The sequence below is a fragment of the Siphateles boraxobius genome, unplaced genomic scaffold (assembly GCF_051911475.1).
Source record: "Siphateles boraxobius isolate OS27281-9 unplaced genomic scaffold, OSU_SipBor_1 9, whole genome shotgun sequence".
In the NCBI taxonomy this organism is placed as follows: Eukaryota; Metazoa; Chordata; class Actinopteri; order Cypriniformes; family Leuciscidae; genus Siphateles; species Siphateles boraxobius.
In genome coordinates this window covers 207,564-220,234 of record NW_027509219.1, presented here as the reverse complement: position 1 = coordinate 220,234, position 12,671 = coordinate 207,564, and the positions used below count along the sequence as shown (strand labels likewise).

The 12,671-nt window shown below is 41.1% G+C and overlaps 1 protein-coding gene across 3 annotated transcripts in view; it reads left to right on the top strand.

Annotated features, from left to right (window-relative positions):
• phyhip (phytanoyl-CoA 2-hydroxylase interacting protein) overlaps nt 1-5,787 on the top strand; it is a 277,032-nt gene extending 271,245 nt beyond the window's left edge. For 2 of the 3 annotated variants that reach the window (XM_077223714.1, XM_077223716.1), the window contains 2 exons: nt 3,831-4,383; nt 4,572-5,787. In XM_077223714.1, coding sequence (XP_077079829.1) covers nt 3,831-4,365 — 535 coding nt within the window. In that variant the 3' untranslated portion in view covers nt 4,366-4,383; nt 4,572-5,787. The remainder of the gene's footprint in view (nt 1-3,830; nt 4,384-4,571) is intronic. The other variant, XR_013201130.1, reaches the window with a different exon arrangement.
• Nucleotides 5,788-12,671: the final 6,884 nt, after the last annotated feature.

Sequence of the window (12,671 nt, the reverse complement as noted above, 5' to 3'; positions counted from 1 at the left end):
CAGTCACGGGTCTTTCATGCGGAGACTCTCCTCATATTCATGCATAATGATGCATTTAAAAGTTAATGGCCAAACGGATCTTTAGAAAAGTTCACATTGTTTTTGCAGATGAAATAAAACACGGATAACATTTAATAAATATTTTTTTATCAGCTTAAATGTTGATTATTAGACACTCAAACCCCTTTATCAAAACTGTCTGTTTCGCACATCCGGCATATTTTGTAGTTTTCTGAACACTTTTTCCTCGTGTTTGTAGTTTTGAACTGACAGTATGGACATTGAGACATAGGGATAGTCTCTTCTTCCTCTTCTGCACTCTTTCCTACTGCGGTAGTTAGCAAACAGCGTTGCATTATTGCGCCCCCCCCCCCCCTTCTGGTTTGGAGTTGGGATCGCCTGTGACTATTCGTTGTCTGACTGTATTCGTCGTCTGACTGTATTTGTTGTCTGACTGTATTCGTGACTATTTGTTGTCTGACTGTATTTGTTGTCTGACTATTCGTTGTCTGACTGTATTTGTTGTCTGACTGTATTTGTTGTCTGACTGTATTCGTGACTATTCGTTGTCTGACTGTATTTGTTGTCTGACTACTCGTTGTCTGACTGTATTTGTTGTCTGACTGTATTTGTTGTCTGACTGTATTCGTTGTCTGACTGTATTCGTTGTCTGACTGTATTCGTGACTATTCATTGTCTGACTGTATTCGTGACTATTCATTGTCTGACTGTATTCGTTGTCTGACTGTATTCGTGACTATTCGTTGTCTGACTGTATTCGTGACTGTATTTGTTGTTTGACTATTTGTGACTGTATTTGTTGTTTGACTGTATTTGTTGTTTGATTGTATTCATTGTCTGACTGTATTTGTGACTATTCGTTGTCTTACTGTATTCATTGTCTGACTGTATTCGTGACTGTATTCGTTGTCTTACTGGATTCATTGTCTGACTGTATTTGTGACTGTATTCGTTGTCTGACTGTATTCATTGTCTGACTGTATTTGTTGTTTGACTGTATTCGTGACTGTATATGTTGTTTGACTGTATTCGTGACTATTCGTTGTCTGACTGTATTCGTTGTCTGACTGTATTCGTTGTCTGACTGTATTTGTTGTCTGACTGTATTCGTGACTGTATTCGTTGTCTGACCGTATTTGTTGTCTGACTATCCGTGACTGTATTCGTTGTCTGACTGTATTCGTTGTCTGACTGTATTTGTGACTGTATTCGTTGTCTGACTGTATTCGTGACTGTATTTGTTGTCTGACCGTATTTGTTGTCTGACTGTATTCGTTGCCTGACTGTATTTGTGACTGTATTCGTTGTCTGACCGTATTTGTTGTCTGACTGTATTTGTTGTCTGACTGTATTCGTTGTCTGACTGTATTTGTTGTCTGACTGTATTCGTTGTCTGACTGTATTCGTTGTCTGACTGTATTTGTTGTCTGACTGTATTCGTGACTGTATTCGTTGTCTGACCGTATTTGTTGTCTGACTATCCGTGACTGTATTCGTTGTCTGACTGTATTCGTTGTCTGACTGTATTTGTGACTGTATTTGTTGTCTGACCGTATTTGTTGTCTGACCGTATTCGTTGCCTGACTGTATTTGTGACTGTATTCGTTGTCTGACCGTATTTGTTGTCTGACTGTATTCGTTGTCTGACTGTATTCGTGACTGTATTCATTATCTGACTGTATTTGTTGTTTGACTGTATTCGTGACTGTATTTGTTGTCTGACTGTATTTGTTGTTCGACTGTATTTGTTGTCTGACTGTATTTGTTGTCTGACTGTATTCGTGACTGTATTCATTATCTGACTGTATTTGTTGTTTGACTGTATTCGTGACTGTATTTGTTGTCTGACTGTATTTGTTGTTCGACTGAATTTGTTGTCTGACTGTATTCATTGTCTGACTGTATTTGTTGTCTGATTGTATTCGGGACTATTCATTGTCTGACTGTATTCGTGACTATTCATTGTCTGACTGTATTCGTTGTCTGACTGTATTCGTGACTAGTCATTGTCTGACTGTATTTGTTGTTTGACTGTATTCATTGTCTGACTGTATTCGTGACTATTCGTTGTCTTACTGTATTCATTGTCTGACTGTATTCGTGACTGTGTTCGTTGTCTTACTGTATTTATTGTCTGACTGTATTCGTGACTGTATCCTTGTCTGACTGTATTCATTGTCTGACTGTATTTGTTGTTTGACTGTATTCGTGACTGTATTTGTTGTTTGACTATTCGTTGTCTGACTGTTTTCGTTGTCTGACTGTATTTGTTGTCTGACTGTATTCGTGACTGTATTCGTTGTCTGACCGTATTTGTTGTCTGACTGTATTCGTGACTGTATTCATTGTCTGACTGTATTTGTGACTGTATTCCTTGTCTGACAGTATTCGTGACTGTATTTGTTGTCTGACTGTATTCGTGACTGTATTCGTTGTCTGACTGTATTCATTGTCTGACTGTATTTGTTGTTTGACTGTATTCATGACTATATTCGTTGTCCGACTGTATTTGTTGTCTGACTGTATTTGTTGTCTGATTGTATTTGTTTTTTGACTGTATTCGTGACTATTCGTTGTCTGACTGTATTCGTGACTATTTGTTGTTTGACTATTTGTGACTGTATTTGTTGTTTGACTGTATTTGTGACTGTATTCGTTGTCTGACTGTATTCATGACTGTATTTGTTGTTTGACTGTATACATCGTCTGACTGTATTCGTGACTATTCGTTGTCTTACTGTATTCATTGTCTGACTGTATTTGTTGTTTGACTGTATTCATGGCTGTATTCGTGACTGTATTTGTTGTTTGACTATTCGTGACTATTCGTTGTCTGACTTTATTCGTTGTCTGACTGTATTTGTTGTCTGACTGTATTCGTGACTGTATTCGTTGTCTGAACGTATTTGTTGTCTGAGCGTATTTGTTGTCTGACTGTATTTGTGACTGTATTCGTTGTCTGACTGTATTTGTGACTGTATTTGTTGTCTGACTGTATTCGTGACCGTATTTGTTGTCTGACTGTATTCGTTGTCTGACCGTATTTGTTGTCTGACTGTATTTGTTGTCTGGCTGTATTCGTGACTGTATTCGTTGTCTGACCGTATTTGTTGTCTGACTGTATTTGTTGTCTGACTGTATTCGTGACTGTATTTGTTGTCTGACTGTATTTGTGACTGTATTCATTGTCTGACTGTATTCGTGACTGTATTTGTTGTCTGACTGTCGGCACAGATCAGGACAAATACATGTACCGTTACTTACACCCCTAATATGCACTGATAAATTGTTCACAATAAGAGCAATAAACATGCATTGTGTAAGAAAGGGTGAATTTTCATTTCATGCCGACTTAAGTGTTGGATTATTGATTATTATCTCCATAGATCAGAGTGTGGAGATGCAATGCTCCCATCTTTCAAAGACAACAGTGGAAGTCACGGCTGAATTTCTGTGTAAAAAAATATATTATAAGAGGCCTATATAATTCCTAAAAAAGTGGGTCGTGACTTGATGACCATGGGGAAATGTGGGTCCCATGCCCAAACGAGTTGAAAACCACTGTTATAAAACTATTCAAAGCATCATTCAATTTAAATTGTGATAATCGCAATTACAATTTCAAAGGAATAATCGACAATTATGATTTTTGTCATGATCATGCAGCCCTAGTTACACCCCTATTATGCACAGATAAATTGTTCACAATAACATGCATTCTGTAAAGATAGGGTGAATTTTCATTTCATGCCGACTTAAGTTTTGACATTTATGATTTAGTGTTTTATTGATTTATTCTCACTCAATAGATCAGAGTGTGGAGGAGCAATGCTCCCATCTTTCAAAGACAACAGTGGAAGTCACGGCTCGCCGATCAACGGAAAGCTGCGCGGCGTCTTCCTCAGCTGCAACACCGAGTTCGACACCGGCCTCCCTCCTAAAGACTCCCCGTACGGGCCTTTACGCTTCCAGATCTCTGCCGAGCGTCTCCTCAACCCGGGCACGAACCTCTACTTCGCTGACTTCTACTGCATGTACACGGCGTATCACTATGTGGTGCTGGTGCTGGCCCCTGCTGGATCGGAGGGGGACGACTTCTGCAAGACCCGTCTTCCACAACTGGACCTAACAGCCAATCCCTTTCTGACGTACACGACCGGAGACGTTCCCGTGTTCAGTCACGCCAGCGATGTGATTCTGGAGGTGTTGTTCACAGAGCCTTTGCTTCTGGAGAACGGGATCCTGGCTCAGATCAGTGGCCGTCCGCAACTCATGAGCCTCTCCACTGCCAATGCCAAAAAAGACCCGAGCTGTAAGGTGTGCAATATCAGTGTGGGACGCTGAACTGCACTGTGAAAAAAAGTAAGTTACCTGGTTGCCTTAAAATGTTGAGTTCCTTGAAATTAAAAATTTTAGTTTTAGTTTAAGGAGATTGGTTTAATCAATAGAAACTCAAAATATTATGTAATCTGAACTGCATTAATTATCTAAATTGATATGACAAAAGATAAAAAGTTGTGATAACAAATAATGAAAATATTTTTTTACAGTGTGTGAACATGCTGTCATATAAAGTGCAACCGGAATAAAATGGACCAACACTTGCTGTGATTTGAAAATGGACGTTCTCATCAGAATCCGAACAAACATTCACACTGTGGGATTTGTTTTTGGAACATGCCAAAGGTTTTCACAAAAAGAGAAAATGATGAGAACTGAATGAGGTCGTGGTCTGATTGACTCGCCACTTGTTATGAAACTGAGCCGTAAGGCCTGTGAGTCAACGAGTCAGAGCTTAAAGGGACAGTTCACCCAAAAATGTTTCTTCATTCACTCATCATCATGTCTTTCATTGAAAGTCTTCTGAATCCATATGCTAACTTGTATGAGTCAGTCTCAGCTATAAATCCACATCCTTAAAGGGATAGTTCACCCAAAAAAAATGTAAATGATCCCATGATTTCCACACCCTCAAGCCATCCTAGATGTATATGACTTTCTTTCAGCCAAACACAATCTGAGTTTTATTAAAAAAATATCCTGGCTCTTCTCAGCTTTATTATAGGAGTGAATAGAGTTTGACAGACGTAAGCAAATTTATAATAACAGTGAATTGGCCCTGAGATTTTGAAACCCCAAAAAGTGCATCCATCCATCATAAAAGTAATCCATACGACCCAAGGTTGTTAGTAAAGGCCTTCTGAAACGTCGGGTCAGAGGTCACTCTTCGGCCAGATACGTACTGTCGTTACCAGAAGTCAGTGATTATAGTTTATAAAGTTATAAATATAGATTTTTCTCACAAAAACGACAGTTTTACTTCAGAAGACTTTTATTAACCCCCTGGAGCCGTATTGATTATTGTTATGATGGCTGGATGCGCTTGTTTGGGCTTCAAAATCTCAGGCACCATTCACTCCCATTATAAAGCTTGGAAGAGCCAGGATATTAATATAACTCTTATTGTGTTTAGCTGAAAGAAGAAATTCATATACAACATACGATGGTTCGAGGGAGAGTCAATTCTTGGGTGAACTAACCTTTTAAGACTAATCATGTGTAAATCATATTTAATGAATTATGTAAGTGCTTCTCTTTATTTTTATATTAAATTATTTGAGGTATCTGAGTCTAATCCCTGGTTTTGAATCCCTGTAATCAATATGAATCTCATGAGTCTTTGTGTCTGTTGAAATATACATATATAAATGTTGAATTCATTGTACAGAATGCTTTAACAAAAGAAATAAAACATTTGAGACCTTCTGCATGTTATTTTTGCAGGTTTTCTGTCTGTGAGAATAAATGTATTTCAGTTCAGCTCTCAACAAAGACAGTTGTCATTATGGCACATAAAATATTGAAAAAGGCTTATTAAAATGTGGTACTGAGGTCACGCTAACAGAACATTTTCAATCATTGACGGGATTTTTTTAGCAGTGATTTGGACAGATTAAACTGAGCAGTTGCGTGCACCTCCTCAGGGGCAGGACGGAGGGAACAAAAAGGGCACTAAATAAAAAAAATTATTGCTTCTTGATTTTTTTTGTTTTTATTCTTTCTTTCCTTGGCATTCTAAGAAAATATGTTGATACAATTATTAGAATACATTACACAACAAATGAAAACAGAGAAATTATGATAATATTACTAAATATTATTTCCTTTACCAAACAAAACAGTGAGAATCAATTAATTTTTAGTTTTGTTGATGTTGTAAATTTAATGTATGTAGGCTATTATATGTATGAAAGACAGTGTTAACTATCATGAATCCGTAACACTTTACAATAAGGTTTCATTAGTTAACATATGGTAATGAACTGCACTTCTAGCTAATGAACTGCACTTCTACAGCATTTATTAATCTCAGTTAATTTCAGGATTTACTAAAACATTACAATCAAAAGTTGTTTTGTTATCATTAGTTAATGCACTGACTGTGACATAACATGAATAAACAATTAACAGTTGTAGTATTAACTAAGATATAGCCATGAGTACATGCGTAATATATAGCCATATACATGAGCATGGTAGCGGGGAAAAAGGGTACACAGTACCCAGGGCCCGAAGCGGACTGGGGGGCTCAAGTCAAAAGTCCGTCCACCCCCCAAACTCAAGTCAAAAGTCCGTGGCAGGGGGCCCAGCTAGATGGTTTGTACCCAGGGCCCAAAATTTGGTACTACACCCCTGTACATGAGTAATTAAAAAATTAACCTTATTGTAAAGACAGAGTGCGATGAACACAAGGTTTATTGGTAACAAACAAGAAAACAACCCACGAGGGGGCAAAATACGGACAGGACCGGGAAACTTAGACTGACAAGACTAGACGATGACTGTACGAAAACAAACTATACTACTCATAAAATGTTCACAACGACACGACCTTCCACAAAGTACTCACAGAAGCACGGAGAATGATACACACATTGTTTGACACAATGAACCGACACAGGACAGCAAACACAAGGGGATTAAATAGGGAACACTAATGACAAGGACAGGTGAAACTGACTAGACAATAATGACAAGACGAGGATAACAAGGGGGCGGGTTACGTAACAAGACAACTCAAGCACATGGCCCAAGTAAAAGGCCATGTGCTTGTACACAAAACATGGGTCTGTCATGATTCTGCCACAAGACCAGAGAAATCAAAAGACATGATGGCAGAATCATGACAGAACCCCTACCTTAAGGAGTGGCTACCAGACGCTCCTCAAAGGGAAACTAAACACAAGACAAGACAGACCGTGACATGGATAAAAACCAACAAAACATGGAAAACACTAATAAAGGCATACAAGAAAAAATAATAACAGGGTTGGGATGGAACAATAAAAAACTCAAACATGGCAGGGGAGGTGGAGAATTAACAGAGTTCATGGGGGGTGGGCCAGGTTGGATGGGTGTGCTGGGGGTCTTAGGTCCACGGGATGAGGGCGGGGAACGAAGAATCCGGGCAGGCTTGGAGGGAGACACACGAGGACGAGACTTGGGCAAAACAGTCTGGGGTTTCGTGGTGACAGGGGGAACAGTCCGGGGACTAGTGGCGACACAGGGGAAACAGTACGGGGACTAGTGGCGACAGGGACGAACGGGGAAACAGTCCGGGGATGAGACATGACAGAGGAGACAGGGGAAACAAACATATGACCGGAGACAGCGGGGACTGCCGCAGCAGGTAGTGGAACGGAGACAAGGGGATTATCAGGCGGTAGGGGGGCGGGAACAAGAACAGAGCTCCCAGAGGTAGAACCAGAATCAATGCTCCAGAACTCCGATTCGGTGACCGCCATAGGCTCTGAAACTGAAAGCGCTCTCGGCGGCAGGGTCGGGTGCAGCGCTCTCGGCGGCAGGGTCGAATGCAGCGCTCTCGGCAGCAGGCTCGGGTGCAGCACTCTCGGCGGCAGGGTCGGGTGCAGCGCTCTCGGCGGCAGGGTCGGATGCAGCGCTCTCGGCGGCAGGGTCGGATGCAGCGCTCTCGGCGGCAGGGTCGGATGCAGCGCTCTCGGCGGCAGGCTCGGGTGCAGCGCTCTCGGCGGCAGGCTCGGGTGCAGCGCTCTCGGTGGCAGGCCTGGGGGACTGAGGGCAAGACAGGACGGACAGGGACTTCGAGGATTTTGACTAGATACGACAAATAATCAGACAGGGTCCTGGCAGCTATGATGACAGGCATTTCATGTTGTGACGAAACAGACTGCAAAACTGCATCAGCCGCTCGATTGGCCGTGGCTCTCATGGCAGGCATCACTGCATCAGATCTCGTCCTCTCAACCGTGGGCTCAGGAATCGCGTTTCCAGCAGCAGATTCAGGACAAGCGTTCACAGATGCCGCCTCAGGAACAGCAGTCACAGCTGCAGACTCAGGAACAGCGCTTAGCGTTGCAGCCTCCGGAACAGCTCTCTCAGCCGCAGACTCTGGAACAACGCTTATAGTTGCAGCCTCATCAAACAGCGGTCGTGGCTGCAGACTCTGGAACAGCGCTTACTGTTGCAGCCTCAGGAACAGCGGTCGCGGCTGCAGATTCAGGAACAGCGCTTACAGTCGCAGCTTCTGGTTGGGTGAGGTCAGATGACGATGACTCCGAGGGGGAATCCCAAGAAACCCGTCTCCCTCGTTTACCACGGAGGTCAGCGGGTGTGGAAGACGTCTCTGGAGTCGAAACGAGGTGAGTCTGGTTCTCTAGCGTGACCACCGCTAATACGCGACCCTCCGGGATCACGGGCAGCATGCCGGGTGAAGACGACATGGTGGGAGCCTGCGAATCCTTCCTTGACAAGCAGGCCACCATATCAGGGAACGGGCGGCGAACCAGACTCTCCCGTTCAGCCAGAGAAGGCAGAACGTTTAGGCCCGCGATGAGGTAGCGATTTATAGCAAGAAGCAAGAAGAACCTCCTCTCCTCCGCGACCCGGGCGTACTGTCTCAAGGTTCGCTCACCCTGGGAAGGAAACGCAAGCTTTCCATTCCTGGAATCGGAAATCGCCTCCTGCCACCAATGTACAAGATCGTCAGGATGATCGTCAGGCACACTGTCTGCTGGGTTCTCTTGTGGTCGGTTCATTCTGTTATGAGGATACAGAAGGTGAACCCAAATGCAGACAGAGTGCGATGAACATAAGGTTTATTGGTAACAAACAAGAAAAAAAAACCCACGAGGGGGCAAAATACGGACAGGACCGGGAAACTTAGACTGAGACTAGACTATGACTGTACGAAAACAAACTATACTACTAATAAAATGTTCACAACGACACGACCTTCCACAAAGTACTCACAGGTAAGATAAGCACGGAGAATGATACACACATTGGGTTTCATTCATGAAACATTCGTAAATATACGAGTAAATATGCGAGTTATTTGCGCGTAAAGAGACCTTCCCGAAAACTCTTCTCCTGATTCACAAATACTTCGTAAACGTCAGATGTGATCGTGAAATGTGTGTGTGTGTTAATGAATTCCAATCAGTCGTAAATGGGATGCGCGTGCTTGTTCATTCTCAACTACCATAAATCCCGCCCATTAAATCCGACTGACTACTATATATGGGCATCATATTATGACATGAATGCGAATGAAAAAAAAGTTTTATTATCAGAAGTTCATTCAAAACGCCACATTTTCTTTTCAAGCGTACATAGTGGCGTATCGGGTCCTAAAAAAAAGGAAGCTTGGCAGCATATTCCAGATGCAGTCAATGGAGTTTCATCTGTTAATCGCACATTCCCAGAAGTGAGAAGAAAATGGTTCGACATTAAAAGGTTAGTTCACCCAAAAATGAAAATTCTGTCACTATTTACTCACCGTCAAGTTGTTCCAACCTCGTAAGACCTTCGTTCATCTTCGGAACACGAATTAAGATATTTTTGATAAAATCTGAGAGCTGGATCACTCCTCCATACTCCTCCATAGGCTTCTTCAGGGATTGAACTTGCCGGCCTCGAAAAGTTATTGGGGGACACGGAGCTCTTAGGAGGAATGTAGAAGATTCCGGATCGATGTGTGTGTAGGCAGGAAGCACTAGGAGACGAGGAATAACTGCTAACAGGAATTTAATATACAAAAACTCAGGAACTGCAACACTTACAACCATATAAACGCAATAACCGACCAGGAGTGAGGGAGAACACTGGGTTTACATACACAGAGAACAGATAGGGGAACAAGACACAGCTGGGGCAAATTAACTAGACACAGGTGACTAAACTGAGGACAAACGAGGAGCGGGAAAACTGAATAGGACTAAACCAAAACACCAAGCAGGGGGAAACCCAGGACACACATGTAACAGACATAGTCCTCCGGCTTAAACATGCTCGAAAACTCATGAAACTTTGCACACGCTTCAGAAGTGGTTAAAATTTACGTGTGCTGTGGGTTTCTGCATTGGGTGGGGCAAATTACTTTAACATATTCCCCCTATATTTACATATTGCCCACCGTGCTCTGTTTTCCTAAAGGAGCCGGGTGGCGGTGTTTGATTAAAATCCCGCCCTGAATACATTTACATGACAATATTCAGTTATAGTAATAGCGCCACCTCGAAACGGGAAGTAGGAAGTGACGTGTTCAACACTGTGATTTAAACCCAGCAACATATTAAATTAGGTCATGAAGTATCAAAGACTTGAATACAATTTATAGATTTCATAAATCTAATGAAAAATATATTACTTTTTAGGTAGATGCTACAAAAAACAAGGGCACTGTAGGGAATCGAACCCCATCCCAGTAAACCAGGGGATTTACTGGGATGGGGGTTCACGGGTTACAGGTTGCGGCATAACTCAGGCATACAATGTCCGATCTGCCCCAAACTTCACATGTTTGATAAGAGTCCTGTCCTGAACACATGACCATGCTCATATTTGGTTATAGCAATAGCGCCACCTGCTGGTAGCAGGAAGTGTGGCAAATACAAATACTTTGACATAGTCCTCCTATTTTTATTATCATTACATACTGCCCACCGTGCTCTGTTTTCCTAAAACCGCCGGGTGGCGGCGGCACGGGTGTGAGGGCCCTTTTCATCGCTGCTTGCAGCTTTAATTTTTTAACTGTAATTCTCACTCCAGTCCACTTGGTGGCGAGTGCGCTCTTGCTGATAACCAAGTTAATGGTCAACGAATGGCTTTTCTGAGTTATCTAGTTGTTAACAAGCGGTTTGAAACACTGATTGAGTGATTACATGAGATTCATGATATGGATTGCGGTAAGTTGGACTGTATATTTCAACATATATTTTGATGTTTATTCATGTTTATTATTTCGTTCTGTAACGTAGTAAATGATTAGGAATTGATCGCATTCACTTGGGCTCTGCTTCGCTTGAACTCTAAGCCCCACATCAAAAGGCGCCAAAAACGATATTTATTGCTAGAATTTTGTGGTAAAATAGACATAATTTGAAAGCTGAGACTTTGTTTCTTATCACAAGTAACAAAGCACAAAGCTCATTGCGATTTATTAGACAAACATTCATGATGAAACCTAAAAAGTGACGCACAGTCTCTGTTCAACTTTCTTTTCATCAATAAAAACGCATAATAGCTTGTTGTCCTAAGTTCCTAAGTAATAGCCTATTAAATGGCTTAGGCCTATTATTTTAAAAATGTGAAAATTAGAATGACAGGTAGGCTTATAATAGATTATGATGGAATTTTTCCATTCTCATTATTATATTCTGAGTCACGTGTCAAAGCAGTGGTGGAGAATAAATTGAATAAAGCTATCAAATACTGTAAAAAAAATAACATAAAAAAGGATGAAAAACAGCCTGAAAATGTTTATGATATATTTTAAGCTTTATATATATTCAATTAATGTCAGTTTATTTTCCAAAATGTGTGCTATCAAATCAATGATGTGGATTCCAATGGTAACCTCTATGGTAATATTTGATAACTGAGAGTGTCTGCATGTAATCTGATCAGGACTGATTATGAACAGGCCATTTATAATCAGTCTGAACCATGGTCTGAACAAACACTGATCTCTCTGTCTGTCTGTCTGTCTGTCTGTCTGTCTGTCTGTCTGCTGATAAGCGCAGGATTTATCAGGACCTTTAAAACTCTCACATGAAGGAAATCAATTACAACGCATCCTCAGCAGCGATCATTTCTTTACGCAAGGCATTTAACATGGCAGTGTGAGATCAAAAACAACAAGTAAACATCTTTTTCTGATCAAGGGTTTCTCATACGTCAGTCCGAAGGCCAATGTCAGGGCACGAATCCTGGTAATTAATAGATTAAAATGGATTATACTTAGTGACCAAACCAAAAACATCCTGGGATTTGATTGCACCTCCTTGAGGAATACCAGGCCATGTCCTACATTAAATTATGTTTAGCTAAAACATATGTAACTTAATTAGATACCCCTTAATTTAACAGAATAAAAATAGATTATCTCAGAAAAAGTCCTTGACTGTAGAAATATTGTCTGAGATAAATATAACAGTACGGATAAACCATAGCAATCCAGGTGAATATTACTTAAACACTTTATTTTATATATAATAAAATACGTACAATAAAAACTTTAAGTTATCCATAGTACGAAAGGGTTTTATAAACTTGTTAGTGCTCAATCTTAAAAAATAAATGTATTTGATATAATTAAACATTTATCATAA